The 22,125-nt window shown below is 43.0% G+C and overlaps 1 protein-coding gene across 5 annotated transcripts in view; it reads left to right on the plus strand.

The window, feature by feature from the left end:
- The window catches only part of ACSBG1 (acyl-CoA synthetase bubblegum family member 1), a 687,864-nt gene that overhangs the window by 151,715 nt on the left and 514,024 nt on the right, over positions 1–22,125 (plus strand). The window contains exon 1 of one of the 5 annotated variants that reach the window (XM_085643717.1): positions 2,489–2,589. The exons of 3 other annotated variants lie outside the window; for them this stretch is intronic. In XM_085643717.1, coding sequence (XP_085499843.1) covers positions 2,504–2,589 — 86 coding nt within the window. In that variant the 5' untranslated portion in view covers positions 2,489–2,503. Of the gene's footprint in view, positions 1–2,488; positions 2,590–22,125 lie in introns of those variants that run through there. One more of the 5 variants, XM_085643716.1, reaches the window with a different exon arrangement.

Here is a 22,125-nt window from a genome sequence, read left to right on the forward strand (position 1 = left end):
GGTACCTCTGCGCGGCACCACGTGGTGCCTGAGCCAAAACGAGGAGCCTCCAGAGAGGTCCCGGAAGCCGGTCGGCGCCCCGCTAGGCCTGCGGGCGGTTGTGGGCCTGAACAACCGGGGGCTTGCTATGCGACGCTCCGCCCCGAGAGGGGGGGTGTGAGTAGAATTTCAACGGCACGTGATCGTAAAAAAGAATCACTTGGGGGGCAGCACTTGCGGGTCGTTCCCGTGATGCCCGGCTCATCAGGCAGGCAGGTGAAGTAGATGGCCACCTGCCCTTGGATCGCCCGTAAGATAACCCACCTATTACATATACTGGAATTATGTAATAAACCTGCAGCATTTGTTACCCACTTACAACTGTTTCTTGTGTTTTCATTGGGTAACCTAATTTGGGGGAGGGGGGAAAGCCGGGTGCCCCTGGGGGTACTATGTGTGTTGCATTCGTGTATGCTTGTGTCGACATTTGCTATCCTGTATTTGAGAAAGAGTGAGTCGGATTGTTTATATGTGGACACTGCCAATTGTGCATGTGGTGTTGGGCACTGTACACAAGTCTAAGTCTATATTTAATTGCGTAAGTAACAGAGTGTCAGACACTATGCATATCTGTGGAGAATGTCAGATTATGTGTCAAAGTGTCACTGTTCTTGTGGCTATTTCAGATTGTGTATGTATTTGAAAGTGTGTCTCTCTTTCGTCAGATGGTGTGTGAGAGAAATGTATGCAGTGTGTGTTGAATCAAATGTGAGTCAGGTGTTGCGTGTGTGGTGGGTGTGTGCATATGTGTACGGTGCGTGCATGGGTGTACGGTGTGTGCAGCACTCTTCCAGAAACATATGGAAAAGTGGCGCTGAGACTTCTGTGCCAAGCGTCAGCCCTCTGATTTATCAAAACACCAGCCGGAAAGCGCTATTTTTGTTAGGGTGCCAGTTTTAGCTCAGCTTCACTTTATGGGGGCTGTGAGGACACCTTTCAATCTCAGCTTGTTGTTTTATTAGTATCTGTGACATATATATTAGAGAGAGTTCCCTGCCACCGTTCCAGACCCATAGGTCACAGAGTTTGGCAGGGTTGCCAGAGAAACTGGGAAGTTTATAATTTTCTAGGACTTTATGACAATTCCTTCCCTCTTGGTAATGATGGTCGGGGCATTTTTTTCATTAATTTGAGATACCTATTGTGCCAGGTATACCCTGGCATTCAGCAACATTTTGAATACATTTCTTCGTGCAAACATTTTTGGGACTTTATTTAAATGCCAGATGAGTGACATTTCTTGTAAGGGCTCTGATGTTTTTTTTTTACATAATGAGCTGTTCTAGTTTCTCTGACACATTGACATCCGATCTCTGATATGCATATCAACCACTCTGACGAATGCAACTTACACCTATGACGCATATGAACAATGCCATCACAGCCACTGAATAGGAAAGAGGACTCAAAACCTAACAGCCACCTGAAGCCGAGCAGTGGACAGTGGTACCTAAAAGTGGACAAAAACAAAGGACAATGTCCTGTGGCATGTGCATTTATGCATGGATGCTCTAGACAGATACATAGGAGGATAAGGGTGGCCATTATCCAATATATTCAACCAATAGACTATCATAGTCCTCCTTGACAGGCACTTTGCAGAATGATGCCTGTCTAAAGAAAATGAAACAAAACCAAAAATAATATCAGCAGACCACTCTGACTTTGGCCAATAAGAATTCCAGAACAATAAATGTGTCCAGGTTGCAAATGTGCTGCTGGACCATACTAGTGATGAGAATGTTAAATACAAGTGCACAGAACATAACATAACTTATTCCATCTGTAGTGCACATAACATCTGTGTACTATTTTATGATTCAAAATTAGATGCCCAATTTCACAATGTTTTGCTTTTTATGATCTTTCAATGTCAAGTGATGAATGAGTCCTTTGAAAAAAGGCACACATTGGACTGGTAGTAGCTGATTCAAGACAATAGTTTTTTAGTTCGCAGGGCAACATTACAAATAATTTTAAACCTTAGCATTATAAAAACAAGCATTGGCATAGCCAATAGGTCTTGCCTTTGGGACCTTATGAGTGACCTTATAAGTGTTTAGCAAAGAGACTTTTTACCTAACACAGCAGGCTCCCCGGCCACATTCTTAGAGCATGCGCCGACTGCCAGCAAAGTCCTACCCTACTCGGCTCCAATTTACAGCAAACTCATCAATTTGCATGTAAATAGACCCCGGAGCTCATTGAAATTCCTCTCATGGAGGAATGGAGAAAACGGAATAAAAAGAGAACTTTCAGCAGTGAAAAGCTGAAGATATGTTAAAGTGTTGGTGGAAACCTTTCTGTTCGGGAGCCACCATCGCTTGCACGGCTGCCCTTGTTTTACTTCAAGTGAAACAAACCCTTACTGTTTGTTGTTTGCCTCGAGCTGCTGAATGGAGGGCTTGGCTAAGCCCATTTAATTTAGAGCTCTCCTTTGAGCAGCTTTCGGTGGGTTTTCGGCATGCCTTTCAGAGCAGAGCGGGCCAGGAAAGAGGCAGCAGCGCCTACCGTGCGGCTACTAGCAGCTCAAGGCACCTGCGCCCACAGGTGAGTGCACTGTAAATACATTGTGCTATTGTAGACCCGAGGGCAATGTATGGACTCGTGCGAAATGAGGAAACTTCTCGGATGGTGTGTGATGTCACATGCCAGAGCAAGCAGAACAATTAGTCCAACTTACATTCCTAGAATTGTTCATAATATATACCGAGGGTGTGTTGAGAGCTGGAAGGGACACTTATTACTGGTAACTGAACTCTGCTTCCGCGTGGCTCGAGCAGTGAGTGAAAGTGGCAACTACCGAGGCTGGATGGTTATCCAAGTGTGAAAAATAATAAATATCAATATGGAAGCCGACGGGAATAGAATTGTGCCATATTTGAGAATTTTGGAACATATTACATCGCAAAACATATTTGACACTTAAACTGTATGACGCTTCGGGTGTTATGAAATAGACAGCAGTAATTCTTTCGGAGTGACATTAAAAGTTCTACTGGGATTGGACAGTGTCCGAGTGGACTGTTGAGCTTTTTCAAATCGGTCGTCATCAAACACATAGACCTCTTTCCCTGGGAGGTGCAAATCCAGGTGCAAACTAGTCACGTGTTAAAGTGGGATTCTGCATTTACAGGGCTGTAATATGTGCCCCATTCTATTTTGGGGCACACCAAAACGAGGGATATTATACAAATAACATATTTTATACCCCCTTCACAGGTGCACAAACCAAAAATGTGTGTGATTTGCCTGGACACTATGTACCAAATTTTGTTTGGTGAAAATCGTACATAACTATGATCTGCGGGGGTGTTTTTTGGGCCTGGGTTGTAATGCCGCGTTGTACTCAAACAGGTTAAGAATTATTGGTGCAGTTCCGGATATATAGAGATCCAAAATCCTGGAACAAAGAATGGTGTAATGGTTAAATCAGTGTTGGTCATAGAGCCAGTTTATTGAAAACTGTGTGTGAGACTGAGAAGTGAATCTGCAGCGTGAAATGGCCGTGCATGTGTATAATAGCAAAAGAAGAAACAAAAGGCTGCCAATATATATATTTTTTAGTTTGATATGCTTTATTGAGAAAAAATTGTTAAAACAAAGAGATACCAACCATTACAAACAATATTATCCAATACGTATCTAAGATGACAGTAGGTTAATATCGCATAGCAAAAACAGACAAAAGCATTTTATAAAAATTTATAATTAGGAAGGAAAGAAAAGAAAAGAACAGGAAACAAAAGGGGAGAAGTAAAAGAAAAAGAGAGAGTGAAGGCACTACAAAAGAAATATGAAGAAAGGAGGGCATAATGAATAGGCAAATAAGAAAATCAAAAACATATTAATCAGTAAATGTAGGAGTAATAGGGGAGGCATGAAGAATTAAGAAAAAGGAAGACAGAGCAAATATCATTCAAGGAGGTTTAAAATTTTCAGAAGAAAAATGTGAATTGTTTTTCAAGGCCAGGCGATCAAGGTATGTTGTAAGGGGTAACCAGAAGAGATCTCTGTTAAGAGTGGGGGTGCAGGAGGAGGCAAAAGCCACATCAAGTCTATGAAGGTGGCATAGAGAATTCCACCAGCATTGTATAGAGAGTTTGTTGAGAGTTTTCCAATTAAAAGAAATGTGTTGGAATGCCAGGGCAAGCATAAGGTCTAATAGACCAGAGCAGTGTGGGGGGAGATCTAAGGAATCAGAAAGGCTGCCTATAAAGAGAAGAGGTATAGAATAGGGAATAGATATTGCAAATAGACGAGAAATGTAGGACCAAACTTCATCCCACAATACAGCAACAGGTAATGTAATTTATTTATTTGTGCATGATTAATTAAAATCTTTACAAATCGGGTAAACACATTGTAAAGGGAAATTAAAAAGTAGAAAAAATCAGTTAGCAAAAAAAAAAAAAAAGTTTAAAAGTTTAAAAGTTCTCTCTGTCCCGTGGATTTACCAGGGTGATTCAAGTTGTGGTTTTCCGTTATTAAAATCAACAGTCCTCAGGCCCTCATATATCTGACCCCAGCAAGTTCAAATTTTTTTACAACCTGACAGTTTAGTTTTGTTTTGCTGGGGTTGAAACAAAGTTTGACTGCCTGTCTGCATGTCCGGATTCCGTGAGTTTTAAAGGAGTCTCGCAGAAATTTGCATCTCAGGTCTTTCAAGTTGGGGCAAATGCACAACGCGTGGACAATGTCTTCCTTTCCGGCTTTGCACAGGCGGCATTGTGGTTGAAAATGTTTCCTTATCCAAGGTGGTAAGTGAGGAAGTACGGGAATTACACCCAAGCGCAGTTTTAGAAATTTTTCTTTCTTTCTTAGGTTCATGCCAACATTAAGGTATGCCTGTGGTTGCGTTGTTCCATAATCGTTAAGGATTATCCAGCCATGCGCTTTTTTTGTCAAGGCCTCCTTGTCTTCGACTATGGAGATAAGTTTTACTACTTTTTTGGCTGTTTTTTTAAACGTCACGTGGTCTGTCGGGCTACCCCACAAGTCGGACAGGCCCAACACTTCAAGAGAGTCAATTAGGTATTTCCTCGCTGGTGATTTTTGGTGCCGGAGAGTCTCTTCCCAGATGTTATAGTTTAGGGAATCTTTGTCGGCATCGCGTATCTTATGCCAGGCAACGACGTATGCGCACCGTCTTTCTAGAGTTTGTTTCATGATGCCAAATTCTAGTCGTATTTGTGCGGAGGAAGCGTGTTTTGGCAGGTTAAAGATGAGCCTGTAGGAGTTCGATATAACTATGTCCAAGAGGGTGGCATCTTTCCCTTGAAGGGGTTCGCTCCCGTAGGTGAGTGTTGGTTGCAATTTTACACGAAGTACTTGGAGGAGCGGATAAAAGGTCAGATCTGGGAGTTTTGTCTTTAAAGATTTTAAGGCAAGGGAGGTTGCCATTCCCTTGCCTCGCAGAGAGTCCAGCTGAGGTTTGAAGGAGATCTTTGAGTCCAATATTACACCCAAGTATTTATAGGTTGTTACATTTTCCATTCGTTCTCCATTTATGTGCCAATTGTTTTCCCTTTTCTTTTTGTAATTTACTGCCATTATTTTAGATTTGTCGAAGTTTATTTGCAGAGCGTTTTTTTTCGAGAAAGAGTAAGTGGTGTTTAGCAGGTGCTGAAGACCTATGGGCGTCTGGCTGATGGGCACCAGATCGTCTGCATACAGCAGGTTGGATAATGTGGTCTTCCCTAGCTTTGGTGCGTGGCAAGAACTTTTGTCTAGTTCGCCGGGTAGATCGGCTAGGAAGAGATTGAATAGCGTTGGAGCTAGGACACAGCCCTGTTTGAGGCCCTTTGTTGTTTTATAGGTTTTGAAAGGTGTGTGCCTGCACCTAGTTTAATTTTAATCCAGGTGTTAGAATGAAGTGCTATCAGTATATTTAAGAGGTGAGCTGGTATACCCCATTTGACCAGTTTTTGCCATAGCATGTTACGATCTACATGATCGAACGCAGCAGTGTAATCGATGAAAGAAAGATATAAAGGTTTATTATTTTCTCTCGCTGATTCCATCAATAGGGTCAGGGCCATGATGTTTGTGATTGTTCCTTGACCCCGACAGAATCCAGTTTGAGTGATCGGTATCACTGAATTATCTGTGGCCCATGAGGTTAATTCCTCCAGTATGTTCCCTGCGAAATATTTTTCTTCTACGTCAATTAAGGCGATCAGACGATAGTTTTTTGGGTCTTTTTTGTTTGAGTGTTTGTAGATTGGGCTAATTATTGATCCATGCCATGACTCGGGTAGTAAATGTATCACAGTGGCCTTGTACGTTGCAGGTCTCTGGGGCTATGTGGTTCTGGATTCTATCCAGGGGATTGAAAACATCTTTTTGAAGTACCTTCTCGCATTGCCGAGGAGTGCTCCAATTTTCCCCTGCCACTTAGAATTGGGCCTTTCATATGTGGCAGATCTCGCGAGAATCCAGCCACTTTTATTGTGGCATCGAATCTGGTCATCGGACAATACAGTCTTTTCTCAATCAATAATTCAAGATTGCAAAGCCCTTGAACATGCACTTAAATCAAGGTGATTATCTTATGTTAAAAGTTTTTTGACTGATCTAGGGCTAGCAAAATATTCCTATGATCCCCTCTTAATCCGGGAGTTATCGAGGAAGGTTTTTCAGAAAATATGCTTAAGTCACCTCGAAGAGTTAAGACTTACCTCTGAAGTCTGGAAAAAGTCTGTTAGACATAGTTTGACCGTTCAGACGGTATTCGGGATCCAGCCTTATTTAACCTGTAACCTCACTCCTTATGAACTTTTCCTCCTGGTCAGGTTCAGGCTGAACTTTTTTCACCGCCTTGTTGCCTTCCCGCTGAGAAACAATTGGGCGAAAATACTTCCCCTCTGCTCTTGTGATGAGACTTCTATCCAAACCACAATGCATACAATTTTTTTCTGCAAATTTTACACGGACCATCGGAAAAAACTTCTCATCCCATTATTAAAACGACTGGGCTTTCGAACATGTCGCCCAGCCTTCCTCTTTTTACAGCAAATGGATGGGGCGGACCTGGTTTACATTGTCTCTAATTTATTACAATATATCATGCGCCATAGAGCAAATTTAGATTGACTTTGTTGACCTAACTTTGTTGAGGTTGGGGTGCTGATGGGAAATGTGCATTTTATTTTGTATCAACGCCATGATTGTAGTTTTTATTGGTTTTTAACATTATGATCAGTGATGATGAATTTTATTGTCGATGTATTTTACTGAGATGTTCTTTTAACTACTGTACTTGTTTCTGTATCTTTTATGACCTCTCTTCGGAAGGTCGAATAAAGAACTGTTTGACTTTGACTCGGGTAGTGTCTGAGTTGTTTTTACATAGTTGAATAAGGGTGTTAGTGCGACGCTCCAAAACTCTACATCATTTTTGTACAACATTGGTGGTATGCCGTTGGGTCCAGGAGCTCCTGTTGGTCTTCCTTTCGCTATTTGTCTTTTGATATCGTCTGGCCCAACAGTCAATTCATGTGGGTCCGAATCTGTAGGAATGTCTAGGTCGATCTTTGACTCGTTCGTTCTCGAGAGGAGGGTACTACGTTTGTTGTTTTTTTCTCTTTGGGCACCAGCGACCGTATGATAATTGCCTGATCTTTCCATTGTGTCGTCCGTACTCAAGCTTTTTGGCGCTTCCTCTCTGGTGGCGTCCTCACTGTTAAAATGCCTAGCTAGATGGTCTGTCCATTCTTCCTCTGTGATGTTTGAGTCTATACCAGGATGGTCTGGATTTTTTATTTCCTTAATCATTCGCCAGAATTTAGAGCTGTTTTTTTGATTCCCTTCGTAGAATAATTTTGCCCATAATTGATCGTTTTTATTTTTCTGTTTCTCCCATTTCTTCTGTTTTAGTGATTTTTGGCTTCCCTCAAGGTTTTCTGCAGTTCTTTGTTATCTGGATCTTTCCGTATCTTTCTCAGTGTGTGGTTTATTATTCATTTTTGGATCTTCATTCCCGGAGAAAGTGATGTTTTATTTGGGTTCCCCTTTACGTGGGGAAGCTTCTTTGTCGATCCTTTTGATAATTTCACAGTGACTTTTTGAATGAAATTTTGCCATTCTTCTGATGGTGTGTTTATACACTTTGCTGTTAAAGTGTATATAGATTTTACGTCAGAGCTTATAGTGATGATGTTGTTTGAATTGCATCGGAGTCGCCTTAGGTTTGAGGTTGTTTCTATCACAAGACCTGTGTATGGCTCAACGTTTGATAGTACTCTTGCTTTTATAGAAACTTCTTGGGGAAGATGATCACCAAGGTCATTTACCCCTATCCTAAATGTTGTTATCATGGGGAACAAGTTTAAGGATATGAAGGTGTAGTCCAAATGGGAGAATTGTTTATTGGAATGAAACGTTGGAGCCGGTGGGTTGTCGTCGGTAAGACGCCCATTCAGTGCCCTTAGGTTGAGATCCTCTAGTTGCCGCAATATTTTTTTGGAGTTGGTTGTTGATTTGTCGGTTTTTGCCATGATTTGTACTGGTACGCCCCATGCGGCGCTAAGTTCTTGCTGAATGTTATTATCGTGTTAATGAGAAACGTATTGAAGTCACCTCCGACTATAATCAGGTCGGAGGGGTCTTCTTCCGAGATTTTTTTCAGTACCTTTATCAATTCATTAGCTGCCTTTCGTTTTTGTTTTGGGTGGATATAAGTGTTTATTATTATGACCTCTTGGGTGTGTTGTTGTAATTTTAACGAGATTTTTGCCGTCAAAATTCCACTTGGTGGGGTTATATGAAACTCTGTAGTTCTTATTGTTCCTATTGTGGCTATAGATGCCAGAATTACAAGACCTCCTGATCTGCGTCCAAAAGTAGAATTTTTGCTGGCTGGGAGAAAACATGAAGTGAACCCTTGAATTTCAAATGATTCTTCTTCCCAGGTTTCTTGGAGCAGCAAAAGGTCGAATAAATTTAGATACTGTAAGAATTCAGGGTCGTGTCTTTTACTTGCCTGACCGTTGATGTTCCAAATGCAAATTTTCATTTGTTTGGCTTTGTCTGTAAAGCTCTCGGTATTCAGTCCCTTTTGTCAATTTGACTTGTTGGCTGTGTGGATGGTTCGTTGGATCGATGTCCACTTCTGAGTGTTGATTGGCAGGTTTTGATCATTTTGCATGAGTTCCCGTCCACTAGCCGTTTTTTTTTCGGCTATGGAATGTGCTGTCGGCGAGAAGCTCCTTGCTCCTTTTAATACAGAGTTGATCTTTTTTCGCGCCGGTGAACAAGGCGGAGGTAAGAAAGGTGCCGGGTATCGAAGTTGTTCTGCAAGTCGTAGGTCAATCCCCCATTGTTTAAAAATTGTTTTTTCTTCCATTATCTTTTTTGTTTTCTCGGGTGTATTCCAAGTTGTTTTCGTCGTCTCTTGGTGACAGAAGTCATTACTGGGGATGAATTCGATATGAAACAGATCTGAAGAGTGGATGTTCTCTAGGCTTGTTATTGAATGAAGGAGTTTAAGGATGTTTCCCCTGTTCAGTATGTCATATTCTGGTACGAAGAGGATGACAGTAGAGTTTGCTTGATTGGTGGCATTTTTGGGATTTGATTGGAGACGCACGTGGCTATATTGATTGGACTGGGGTTGGCTGCTTGGGCTGTTCGTAATTGAGTTATTTAATTGGGCTCTTGGTGTGGAGTCAACTCTTATTTCGGTTATGTTGCTGTTAGTTGTGCTGTTTGATGATTGAGTAAGTTCTGTATTATTAATAATAACCCTTGTAATAGGCATTTTTTCTTGTGTTAAGTTAAATTTGGTTATTGGGTCATTGGTTTTTCTTGGTGCCCAGTTTTTGTGGTCAAGTAATTGTTTATTTTTTTCCGGATGAAATTTCTGAGTTGGACTTCTAGTTGTCTTTTGAACTATGGCGTGAAAAGAGTTGGTTGGCTGCTCTTGTGGTCTCTCTAGTGCCTCATGTTGCGGTGTGCGTGAGCGTTGCTCCGTTTCCGTTGCTTCTATAAGGCTTATGCTATCTACTTGCTGCAGGTTGAGCTGTTTTTTAGTGTAAAGACTGGCGTTTGGTAGGAGCTTTTTCCTCCCTTTCCTTTTTTTCCTTCGGGTTTTATTCAGTGCTTTGCTGTTCACTGCTGTCAGTTCAGTTGAGATTGCTGTTTGGTTTACGGACTCGACACCTGGATCCTTTAGCTGGGTTGAAGTAGATTCCCAGCACTCTGCGGTTGAGTTGGTGTTTGCTCTCAGAGCCGCTGCTGACTTGGGATCCTGTAATTTTTGTTTTGGAATTGATGTTACATTACAGTCTTGCATTTGGGGGATTGTTGATTTTATTTCTCGCATCAGATCCCCTAGCATAGATGGCATTGTAGCTAGTTTATCTAGTATCAGTTCGCACGAGCATAGTTGGGGCGGTGATTTGATCATGTAAGTCGCTTCCTGGCCCCTTTTTATGAGACCATTTAGTTCAGATATCTTCCCCTCAATGCCTAGTATTGAGGTTGCTATTGATTGTAAAACGGTAAGCTGAGTGTCCATTTTTTGCGATTGGAATTCTAGTGCTTTGGCCGATGTTTGCAGAGTATTTATGATTATAAGCCATGGAATTTCCAATAGTGGATTTGTCATGCTTTTGCTATTCCCCTGGCTTGGTAAAATGTTTGATTCTTCAAATAGAGTAGTGTGCTCTGGTCTGAGGTTGTAAGAGGCGACTAGATCTTCCCATTCCTGTGTGGCTATAAATGTCATGTCGTTTTCCGCGGAGCTGGTCGTGGAATTGGAGTCACTATATTGGGATAGAGTGCGACGCATTATTGATTTGAGACCGGTTGTCCCGATCTGGGCGCTTGTTAGCCCCCCATTGTCTGTTTTTGTTCTAGTTGGGGTCTCTATTTGTATAGGAAAGATGTTGGTCAGTTGAAGTTGTTCTTCTGACGTTATTTCTTGCTTGGTGCCCAGACTGTCCCGGGTTATTGTGTTGGATTGTTGCCCCTTTGGGGAATTGCTATTTGTTTGGTAGGGCGACACGTCTTGGCTGTTCCCGCTGTTTCCACCCTTGTTGCCCTCTATCTTGGGAGGGCTTCGCAGATTCTGATTCTGGCTCTCCTGGCTGTCCTGACTTTCCTGATGCAATTTGTTAATTTTAATTGAGTGTGGCTCCTCCTTAAAGATGGGATTTAGGGAGTTAGCTGCTTTAGCGGGTTCGCCCGTTTTTGGTGTGGTCTCTCTTGTGCGGGCGTCCGTGTCCGTGTCGCGTTTGTTAGCCGAGCTTTGGTGGTCTCTTCTAATGGCTCCTTGGTCAGCCTTTAGCGGGGATGTTATTAAATTCCTCGTCACCGGCGGTGTTTTTGTTACTGGTGGGTCGTCTAGTATAGTGCAACTGCTCCCCCCTACAGGCAGTGATGTGTCATTTGTGTGACTATCGGAGCAAGCATAGATGGGTGCCCCGAGTAGGAGAGGAGTTTAAAGTCCTTCTATACATCCAGTCTTAGAATAGATTGCTATTCCTGGGTCTTTCAAGAAGGAACATTTTGTGTATATTTTGGGTTGTTTAGTGCATTTCCTTTTTGTTTCCGGTATTCCTTCTATAGAAATGAGCTCCTTTGATTCGCTTGGGACCTTTGGTTGTGATTTGGTCTTAGCGGTTGGGGGCTGCGGTGTTGGTGGTGATGAGCCGGGTGCAGCGGCTGTTGGAAGTTCCAATTGTTGCTGTTGGTGTACCATGATAGAACTCAGATGGGTGAAGCTAGCCTTTAATGATGTGTTGTCCCGCCCTATTCTGTTTCTATTTCCGTTTTCATTTGCGGTTGAGGCTGGAGTTGATGATGCCATTAAATCGCTTCTTTCCATCTTTATTGAGATGTTGTGAGTTCCCTCTTGGGGGCCTTGAGGACCTTCTTGATGCAGTTTTAGATGCAACTCAGGTTCTCTCTTTTTTTCCTAGGCTTTGTAGGGGATTTGGGATTGAGTAACAATTCCCTGACCCTGCCAGATCTCATTCCAGCTGCCTTGGAGGCTCTGTTTAGAGTTTTTAGGTTGGTTGAGTGTATTATTCCGTTAAGTTAAAGTTAAAGTTAAAGTTGAAATTGAGATGTTGTGTTTTTTCCTGATCTTGTTTTTTTTTTTTGATCTACTGACAGAGCTTTATTTCTTCTCTTCGTGTGCCCGTCTAGGGCTGCTGTCCGGCGGGCTGATTAAGGCCTCTGAGCTACCTCTGAGGTCTAATGCTGTCCTGATGGTGGTGTGGTAAGGTGAGGGGGGTGAGGTGAGGCCACCCCCGCAGAAGCGGGAATTAAGAGAATTAAAAGGGAGGTCGGCACCTGAGCGGCATATTTTAGCGTTTCGGCGTTTGGCCTCCGAGAGGAATCACCCCCCCTCTGGCCCCTGCCGTTCCTTGTGCCCTAGTCCCCCCCCTCACACCCCACATCTCACACCTCGCCTGCTGGTTGTTGGCTGAAAGCTGGCTGAAGTCCCCGCCGCTCGCAGATCAGTCCGCCCGATCCGCTGGCAACTCTCCAATGATGGCGGCGGCTGAACCGGATGGCTCCACCTCCACCTCCGACTGCACCACTCGCCACCTGCCCGCCGCCGAGCCGAGCGAGCCGAGCCCACTCGCCACGTTTCGTGAAGCCGTAGAGCCGGCGGGGCAAGAGCGGTAGCCCCCCTCAGCGAAGGGAGCAGGGCAGGAGAGCCAGGAGAGTCAGGAAAGTTGACAGTAGTTCGAAGTCGAAGCTGGGTCAGGGCCGGGAGCCGATGCTCACCGCAGCTCACCGCTCAACCTGAGTAGCAACACCCTCCTCTCTCCCAAGGACCGCCTCCGGAAACAGTCAGGTCTCAGCCAAAATACGGCAACAGGAGGGCATAGAAAGAAGAGATGTAGAAGGTCAGCATCAGGGAAGCCACATGTCCAACAGTTAGAAGTTTTAGAGACAGAAAAGCGAAAAAGAGAAACTGGGGAAAGGTATAGCCTGTGATATAGAAAAAACAAAGTTTGGGTCAAAGAGGCAGAACGTGAAATTTTTAGAGATCTAGACCAAATTTTATCCCAAAGAGCAACAGACCAATCACATCCCAGGTCTAATTCCCAAGTGAGTTCCAATTTAGATTTGGCACGGTTTGGATTGGGAGATGGGAAGAATTTATAAATAAGAGAAGGTTTAGGGAAGGTAAATAAAATTTGAAGAAGAGAAGATTGAGAAACAGGAGAAGATGAGGAAGGAAGGGAATAATAAACGTCAAGAATAAGAGCCATGAGAACGGTGAACTTGCGTAAAAAGGTTTGAGGACAGTGAAATAGGAATTGAAATCGAGGAAATGAGCAAGGAAGAAGTCCATCGAAGAGTTGCTTAACCCACATGAGACCCTTTGATCTCCAGGAGGTCCAACAAATAGGTCTGTTGTTTAGGAGAATAAGCGAATTATGCCAAATAGGGGTCTCCAAAAAGGATTCGCGAGTGATTGGGGCAGACTGGACCAAGGGCTTCAGAAGGGAAGAGGTATATCTGAATAAGGGAAGAGAAGTATATGGATTCTTGGCAGAAAAATGTATAACTTCACTGAGAGAGAAGGGTGAAATTAGCGTACATTCTATAGAAAGCCAGAGAGGAGTAAAAGGAGAAGGATCTGATGCAAGCCATCTGAAGGCTTGACGTAGAGAAAAGGATTTGTGATAGAGACGAAAGTCTGGGAAGTTGACTCCACCATTCAATTTTGGTTTACGAAGAGAAGCTAAAGCAATCCTAGACTTTTTGTTTTTCCATAGGAATCTTGAAAGGCAGGAATCAAAGCGTTTAAAGTGTATATCGGGGATGTGTACAGGGAGCATGGATAAGATATATATCAGGATAGGGGATATCATCATCTTAATCGAATCCAGACGACCCCACCACGAGAGGTAAAGAGGATTCCAAGAGGAAAGTGATTTATCAATACGGGAGAGGATTGTAGACATGTTCAATTGAACGGATGAGGAAATTGAATTAGAGAACCATATACCCAGGTATTTAATTTTTGAGGAATTCCAGGCAAAACCAGTAGAAGAAAAGTGATTAGGAAGGCAGAATATTGTAAGTGGGAGAATATCTGTTTTATCAGAATTAATCTTATAACCAGAGACTTGTGAAAAGGAATTAAATTCAGACAATAAGGCAGGAATAGTTGTTTCGGGGGCAGGGATAAATAAAAGGATATCATCTGCATATGCAGAGAGTTTCAACTGATTATTACCACATGGAAAGCCTGAAATGGATACATTATTCCGAATAGAAGTCAAAAAGGGTTCAAGGGCTAGAACAAAGAGAAGCGGGGATAAAGGACAGCCTTGACGGACACCACGCTGGAGAGGAAAGTAAGAGGATAAATGACCGTTAACTAAAACTGAAGCTTTGGGAGCAGAATAAAGTAGGGAAATGAGGGAGATGAATTTAGGACCAAAACCGTGCCAGCGTAAATCGGCAAACAGAAAGGACCAATCCACTCTGTCAAATGCCTTCTCAGCATCAACAGAAATAGCAGCTAGAGGGATGGAGAGAGATGAGACCTTATTTAAGACGTTGAGGAAAAGACGAGAATTGTCTGAGGTAAGTCTACCTTTAACAAAGCCACATTGTTCTTTACCAATGAGATGAGGCAAAAGAGGATCCAATCGAAGAGCGAGCAGTTTAGCAAATAATTTGTAGTCCACATTTACTAAAGAAATTTACAAAATTGAGGATCACGACCGTCCTTAGGAATAAGGCAGATCGTGGCCTCATGAAAAGTTCCTGCTGCTTTACCAGAAAGAGAGAATGATTGAAAGAGTGTTAAAAGCTTAGGGAGTAAAAGATCAGAAAAATGCATATAGAATTCAACGGAAAAACCATCAGGTCCCGGTGACATACCTTTAGTAAGAGTCTTTAAGGTGCTATCGAGTTCAGTAATAGAAAGTTCGTGTTCAAGGTCAAGAAAATTGAGATGAGAGGTCGAAGGAATAGGAAACTTCTCAAAATAGGATTGAATAAGAGGGGCGGAGGGAGGAGATTTGGGTGTGTAAAGGGATTGATAAAAAAGCTGGAATTGGGAAAGTATATCTTGCTCTTTGTGTACGAGTAGATTATCCGCAGAATAGATAGAATCAATAGAGGTATGTTCCTTACGCGATTTGAGATAATTAGCTAAGAGTTTACCCGATTTGTTGCGACCACCATAGAAACGGGCACTACTCCGAAGAAGAATTGAGGAGGCATTATCAGTAGTAGATTTGTTAAAATCAAGTTTAGCACGAATGAGGTCTGGTAAGACAGAATTAGTAGAAGTGGTGTAAAATCTATGTTCTAAAGACTTAATATGAGCCAGCAAAACTTTCCTTTAAGAAAGAGTTTCTTTTTCTTAGAAACAAAATCAATAACAAACCCCCGTGCCGTCGCTTTAAAAGAATCCCAGACAAGATGAGGGGATAGAGAAGGATCAGAATTGAGGGAAAAGAATTCGTTGGCAAAGGAAAGAAAAGAAGAAGAGAAAAGAGAGTCCGTAAGAAGAGAGTTATTGAACCGCAAGCGAGAAGATTTAGGGTGTGAAGAGCAGAGATCAAAGTCTGTCACAATAGGAGCATGATCAGAAATAACTATGGGTTCGATAGAAGAGGATAAGAGATGCTGGGAAAGGGGTTGAGAGAGAAAAATATAATCAAGACGAGAGAGAGAAGCATGAGGGGGAGAGAAAAAGGAGTAGTCTAAAGTATCAGGATGTGAGAGTCTCCATGAGTCAATGAGATGTGATTGTGAAATAGTGTCAAGGAATTGTTTATGGGATTTGTGAGGAGTAAAGCGAACAGAAGACTTGCGATCAAGAAACAGATCAACAATCTGGTTACAGTCGCCACCTAAAATAAACATGGTATCTTTGTGTTGGAAACATTTTGTTGTAATTAAAGGCCAAAAATTACAACCAGGTTGAGTAGGACCATAAACATTAAAAACAGTTAAAGGTACAGAATTAATTAAAAACTTAGCTAGTACCCATCGACCTTCAGTGTCATTATCCTGGAATACAACCTTACATTTTAGCTTCTTGTGGCAGAGAATAGCAACACCATTTTTTTTATTGGGAGATGGGGAGAATAAGACCGTACCCACCCAGCCTCTTTTCAGCTTAAGCGATTCCGCTTCAGTAAGATGAGTTTCTTGTAAAATAACTAAATCAGGATTATAAGAGGCCAGGTGGGAAAGTATTCTCTGTCGCTTAATAGGATTAATAAAACCTTTTACATTCCAAGAAATAACTTTGAAAATAAAAACAGTAAAAATGTGATAGAAAGAAAAACCAGAAGGACAAGAAGGGAGAGAAGAGTGCAAATAAATAAGAGAAGAGAGAAAATAAAAGAAAAGAGGAAATTTAAAGAGGGAAACATAGGAGCACAAAAAAGAGAAAATGCAGAACGCATGTATAGGGAGAGAAAGAATGAGAAGGAACAAAGGGGGAAGGAAAGGTACAACCTATAATTAAAAGGGACAAAAGGAATAACAAGGGAGAAAAAGGGAGAGGGGAGAGCAAGAAGAGACAGTACATATCCAAAAAGGATGACTGAAGACAACATACCTGAGGGGGAGAGAAAAACAGAGAGTGATGGGGCAATGGCGACACTCAACAAGACGAGCCCCCTATATGCGGGAGTCCGAACCACACCTGGACAGGGTAAATACTGAAGAGGAGGTAAACAAATTGAAAAAGACCCAACGAACCTGTTAGAATAAGACAAAGAAAAACAGTTAACACGGAAAGAATTTAAAAGAAGAAAGATAATTAGCAATCATGAAATATACAAGATAGTGAGTCCGAACCACACCTGGACAGGGAAAATACTGAAGAGGAGGTAAACAAATTGAAAAAGACCCAACGAACCTGTTAGAATAAGACAAAGAAAAACAGTTAACACGGAAAGAATTTAAAAGAAGAAAGATAATTAGCAATCATGAAATATACAAGATAGTGAGTCCTAAGAACACTAATGTCTAAAAGGTAAAACCAGGAAAAGGGGGAAACTTGAGAGGGACATTACACTAAAACAGCTAATCAAAGCAATAAGATCGCAATGAAACCGGAGGCAGGAAATGTAAATTCAGGAACACGAGACCTGTAAGGAAAGCAGATTATATGATCAACCATTAGAAGAGGTGGAAGTGTCCATGCCATTAGGAGCGTGAATATGAATAAAGTTTTTAAGTTCTGCAGGATTCTGAAAAGTCCATGTTTGATTCTGGAACGTGACTTTGAAAAGACAAGGATGGAATAAACCATATCTAGCGCCCAACGAGCGAAGAGGAGCCCGAAGATTCAAGAACTCCTTCCTTCTGGTCGCAGTAGCATTGGAGACGTCCTGTGAGAGGAACACTTTTTGACCCATCCAGGAGATCTGACGCTTGGATCTAGCAGCCGAAAGAACTGAGAGAAGATCTGTAAATTTCAAAAAGAGGATGATATCTCCACGTTGCCTGGTTGAGGAGGGTGTACGAGGACCCAGTCTGTGTGCTCTTTGGATACTGAGAGCTGTGGTAGATGGCATATCCAGAAGTTTCGGGAGAAAGGAGGTGAAAAACGAGACAGGGTCGTCTCCTTCCAGAGATTCCGGCAAACCATAAACACGAAGGTTATTCCTCCTGTTGCGATTTTCCAAATCCTCTGTGTGTTGCTGAAGATCGAGGACCGACTTCTCCAAAGAGGAAATTCGTTGTGAATTGGCTGGAATATCTGTAACTTGCTGCTCCATCAACGATACTCTGCTCTCCATAACGGACCATTTCTCCTCAAGAAGTTGCATCTTGTGATTAGTTTCCTCAACAAACGGCCGTAGTGCGCGTATCTCGTCCAGAAGAAGTTCCAGAGAGACAGGGGGTGTCGTCTTATCTGGAGAGGGAGGATCTTGCTTCAGTCGCTTAGAGGAAGTAGCAGGCGAAGAGGCCTTACCAGCCGGTGTTTGTGCCGGCGAAGGGCGATTGGAAGAAACTCCCGCCATTGGGTCTGCGTTAGAAGAAGAGTCCGTGGCAGAGGAGGATGGATTCGTTGCCACAGGAGGACGCTGAGAGGGGATGAAAACAAACTTTGGATTGCGGAGTTTTCCCATAAAAAAGTAATAATCCTCGGCCCTCAGGGCGTCCCGTAGATGGCGTAGCAGTCAACACAGGGGAACATGCACGCAAAACAAGGCGAGGGAGAAAGGGAGCACTCCTCACAATACCCCCTACTCCAAGCAACAATGTAGCACCCGTGGAGCGTGACAGTGACAACGTCTACACAATTATAGGGTCTTTGTGCCAAAAATAAATAAATAAATAACCACTGCAACTAAAATAAAAACAGAGGTCTTTTTTCATATAGAGGAGCCTGCAAAACGTTATGTGTAAGAAAAGAAAAAGGTATTCCTGGTGTTAGTGACAGTTACAAGTCTTTAGAGCTATAGAGGGTGGCAGCTTGAGAAAATTCCCTCCATAGAGGCACCGTGACGTATTTGGGAGCGCACGAAAATCACTTCAGCCGAGGCAGCAGCTGACTGTCACGAAACGCGCATAATTAAAATGGCGGCCGTTCTGAGAGAGTCTACAGAATAAACAAACGTTGCAAGCCGGATCCGCTGATAATTATAAGCAACCTCACCCGAGGCAGGTAGTGTTCATTGAAGTGATGCGGCCGGCCGACGGGCTGTTCCGAGATAGAATCATGCCGGTTTCATCCAAAGAAGGTCCCGGTGCGGGAGAGCGGAGATCCTAGGCAGCCATCTTGCGTGGCGCCGTAGCCACGCCCCCCCGCCAATATATTTTTGTTGATCAAAAGAGACTGTTAGTGTACCTGTATTCGAGATGTAACCAAGAACTGCAAGTGAGGCCTTTTGACAGTGCCCATACCATGAAGCTTTCCTCTGGCAGAAGCACCAGATCTTTCTTTCATGTCTATGAAGCTCTTCCCTGACACTGTCAGAAAAGTAGCTATTCCAGGGTGTGTTTGCCTCCCCCAAGGACCTGGGTTGGCTCACACAGTGGTGTTATTAACTTCATTTCAGCCGTCATTTAATCTAACAATGGAACTATTTCACAGAGCCCCTCCCTAGGCCGTTTTCCCTCCCTGGGACCCCATCTCCTGGGGCCCGGCATGTTTTTGAGGGGGAGGAGGGCATGTGGCCCCCCTCGCTGGCCGTCTTTGGCTCTGGAAATCCCATCCCCTGGGGCATGGTGCATTTTTTAAGGGGAGGGGGCCTGCGCGGGCACCCTACCCGCAGCTTTAAAGCCAAAAATCAAGTAAAATGGAGGGTGCGGCATGGCTCTCCTTCCTGAGCCATTAATGACCCCGGAGATCCCACCCCCCTCAGGACTGGCTCACTAGCTATGTCCCAGGGAGCAACCCCCGAGACATAGAAGTTTCCCTGCCCGGACCGGCATGAGCAGGAAAACCTGTGTTTGCTGCCACTTGCCAGGAGCATTTTTTAAACTCATGCCACACGAGAGGAAACACAAAGTCTGATCCCTGGCGGCGGTAGCTTTGAAAATACTCCCGCTGGCTGGGAGCAGAATTTTGATCTGTGTCCCTGTCTGCCATGAAGCGGGCAGTGAAACAGATCAAAATATTGCTCCGGCCCGAGGGAGCAGCATTAGTAGCTGCTTCCCTCCAGGTGGGATCAATGCCGGCTCCCACTGCATGCGGGGAGCCGCTGGGGCCTTGAGGGCTTAGGGGCTTCCCCCACCACTCCCAATGAGTATATGGTGTGTACCCTGGGTGCACACCCCCTTTGAGAAATGCTGGCTCCAGGGGATAGTTTCCCCAGGGCCGATAACAGCTTGGGTAGGGGGCAACGTGGTCCCCCTCCCCTTTAAAAAACAGAAGGCCTGGGAGTTGTGGTCTCCAGGGGTAGGCCCTGTGGCTAACCCACTGCTGCCAATCGCCAAAAGCTGTGTGCAGCGTGGGGTTGGCCGCAGGCCTGGCCCGCACCCAATCCCTGCCACAAAACCTTGCAGTAGTGAAAAATTAATTGCAGAGTTTTTCTCTACAAGGGCATGTAAAACTTAACAGTACATGTCCTACCTTTTAAATACATTGCACCCTGCCATCTGGGTTGTCCAGGGCCTACATGAGGTGTGATCTATAGTCATATAAAGGGAAGACTTGGGCCTGGAAAGTTGGTTAACTTGTCAGATCGAAATGGCAGTGGAAATGGCACATACAGGCTGTGCAATGGCAGTCCTGAGCCGTGGTTTGAGGGCTACTTAAGTGGGTTGCACAATGACTGCTGCAGGCCCACTAGTAGCATTTAATTTACAGGCCCTAGGCACACGTAGTGCACTTTAGTAGGCACTTACAAGAAAATTAAATATGCATATTGGGAATGAGCCAATATTATCATGTTTAGGGGAGAGAACACAAGCATGTAAGCACTGGTTAGTATTGGTAAAAGTCACGGGTCCTAAAGTCAACAAAAGCAAGGCCAGAAAAATGGAGGGAAGCAGGCAGAAAGTTGGGGGAAAGACCACCCTAATACTGTCAGGTCTAACAGTAATTAAATATTACTTTATGTTAAAAAAAAACGAGAAATTCACTGAAAAAAACCAAAGGTTAAATAAACGTTATAGTGAATTGTTCAGTAACAACGTAACGTTTTAAACTGTAAAGACCACAGAAATTCACCAGTTATAGGTTTCTCAAGAAACTATAACCGTGCCCTAGGGTAACAACCCCTCGCGCCCTTGCCATGCACTGCTAATTACCCCATATAATGAATCACTCATGACATCTTCTATGACATCATTGATATTATCACTGCAACATTTACAATGAAATTATTGATGAGAAAACTGCGTTTCAGGGACGCTAGTTATAGTTACCTTAGGTCATGAGTTATAGGGTTGTACGACCGAACAACACAGGGAAATTGGTTGCAAGCCTTAACCACGCATTTTTTACCATGAATTTTTTTACGTGATTGTTTTTTCAACGGATGCATTACCACACATTGTTTATTCATTTAAAAACAATGTATTTGTGGGGGGAGACCCCCCACACTCCCCAACTTACCTTAAATACGGGGTAAAGACATCCGCTGTTAAAACATACACGTTGTAAAAACTTGTGTGGTAAAGTCACAACGTGGTTAAAACCTTTTTGTAAAGGCTGTTTCCCGAGTTATAGTTACTTGGGATAACTATAACTGCTAAAAGTATGTGGAGTTTAGAGTTTAAAACCTTGCGTTTAACATTTATTAATATATATCTGTTATATTAATATATATATGTTACAGCTTGATTGTTTTCTCTGCAAACACTGTAAATAATTTATGCAAGCCTCGCATTAAAACTAGCAGTGATGAGAAAGTGCATATAGACTTATATAAACAACAAACTAACATCAGTTCCTATGGGCCAATTAAAAGTCCTATTAGAAGGGTATCAAAGCAAGCAGGTTTTAGGCATAGTGTACATATGATAAAAGTCAATAACATTACCAACAAAAAAGCTGGTGGGCTTTGATGCATTGGGGTGGTGGGTGGTAAACAAAAACTTGTGACACCACAGTGTTCATAGTGCTTAGAAAAATGGGGCAACGCAAAAAGTGCAAGATGGTGTTGTTGGTTCGACTGTATCTAACAATTAGTAATAAGCAGTTTTTTTGTTGTTTTTTTTACAGTTTTATATAGCGCAAGCTTGACAAGAAGGTATCAGGTATCAGATGCTTTACACGAGCACCAGTTGTGGTACACGAGGACACATTCATTTTTGTTAGGCACGGGGAGATTAAGTGATTTGCCCAGAATGACAGGATGTTGTTCGTCCTTGCCGAGACTGGAACCCGGTTCCCCAGATTTGAGGTCGACCGCCCTTGCCGTTAGGCCAAGTCCTCTCCGTCTTTAAGTTAGTTTGTAGCAGGGATTTTGGATCATAGGTCACGTGACAGTCCAAATAAAGTAACTTGGTCAATTTGCATTTATGTTCTTAATGTATTTGTATTTGTATTGTATTTATGCTATGGGTACGCCTTGGCTGTCTTCATTTGTTATAACTGTTCCTTTGAATGACTCCCTAGAAACTATAGTTGTTTGTAGGAATGATGTGATTCTCTTGCTGATTACTTTGAAGAGAAGATCAATTTAA

Source organism: Triturus cristatus, chromosome 3_1 (assembly GCF_964204655.1).
Source record: "Triturus cristatus chromosome 3_1, aTriCri1.1, whole genome shotgun sequence".
NCBI classification, from domain to species: Eukaryota; Metazoa; Chordata; class Amphibia; order Caudata; family Salamandridae; genus Triturus; species Triturus cristatus.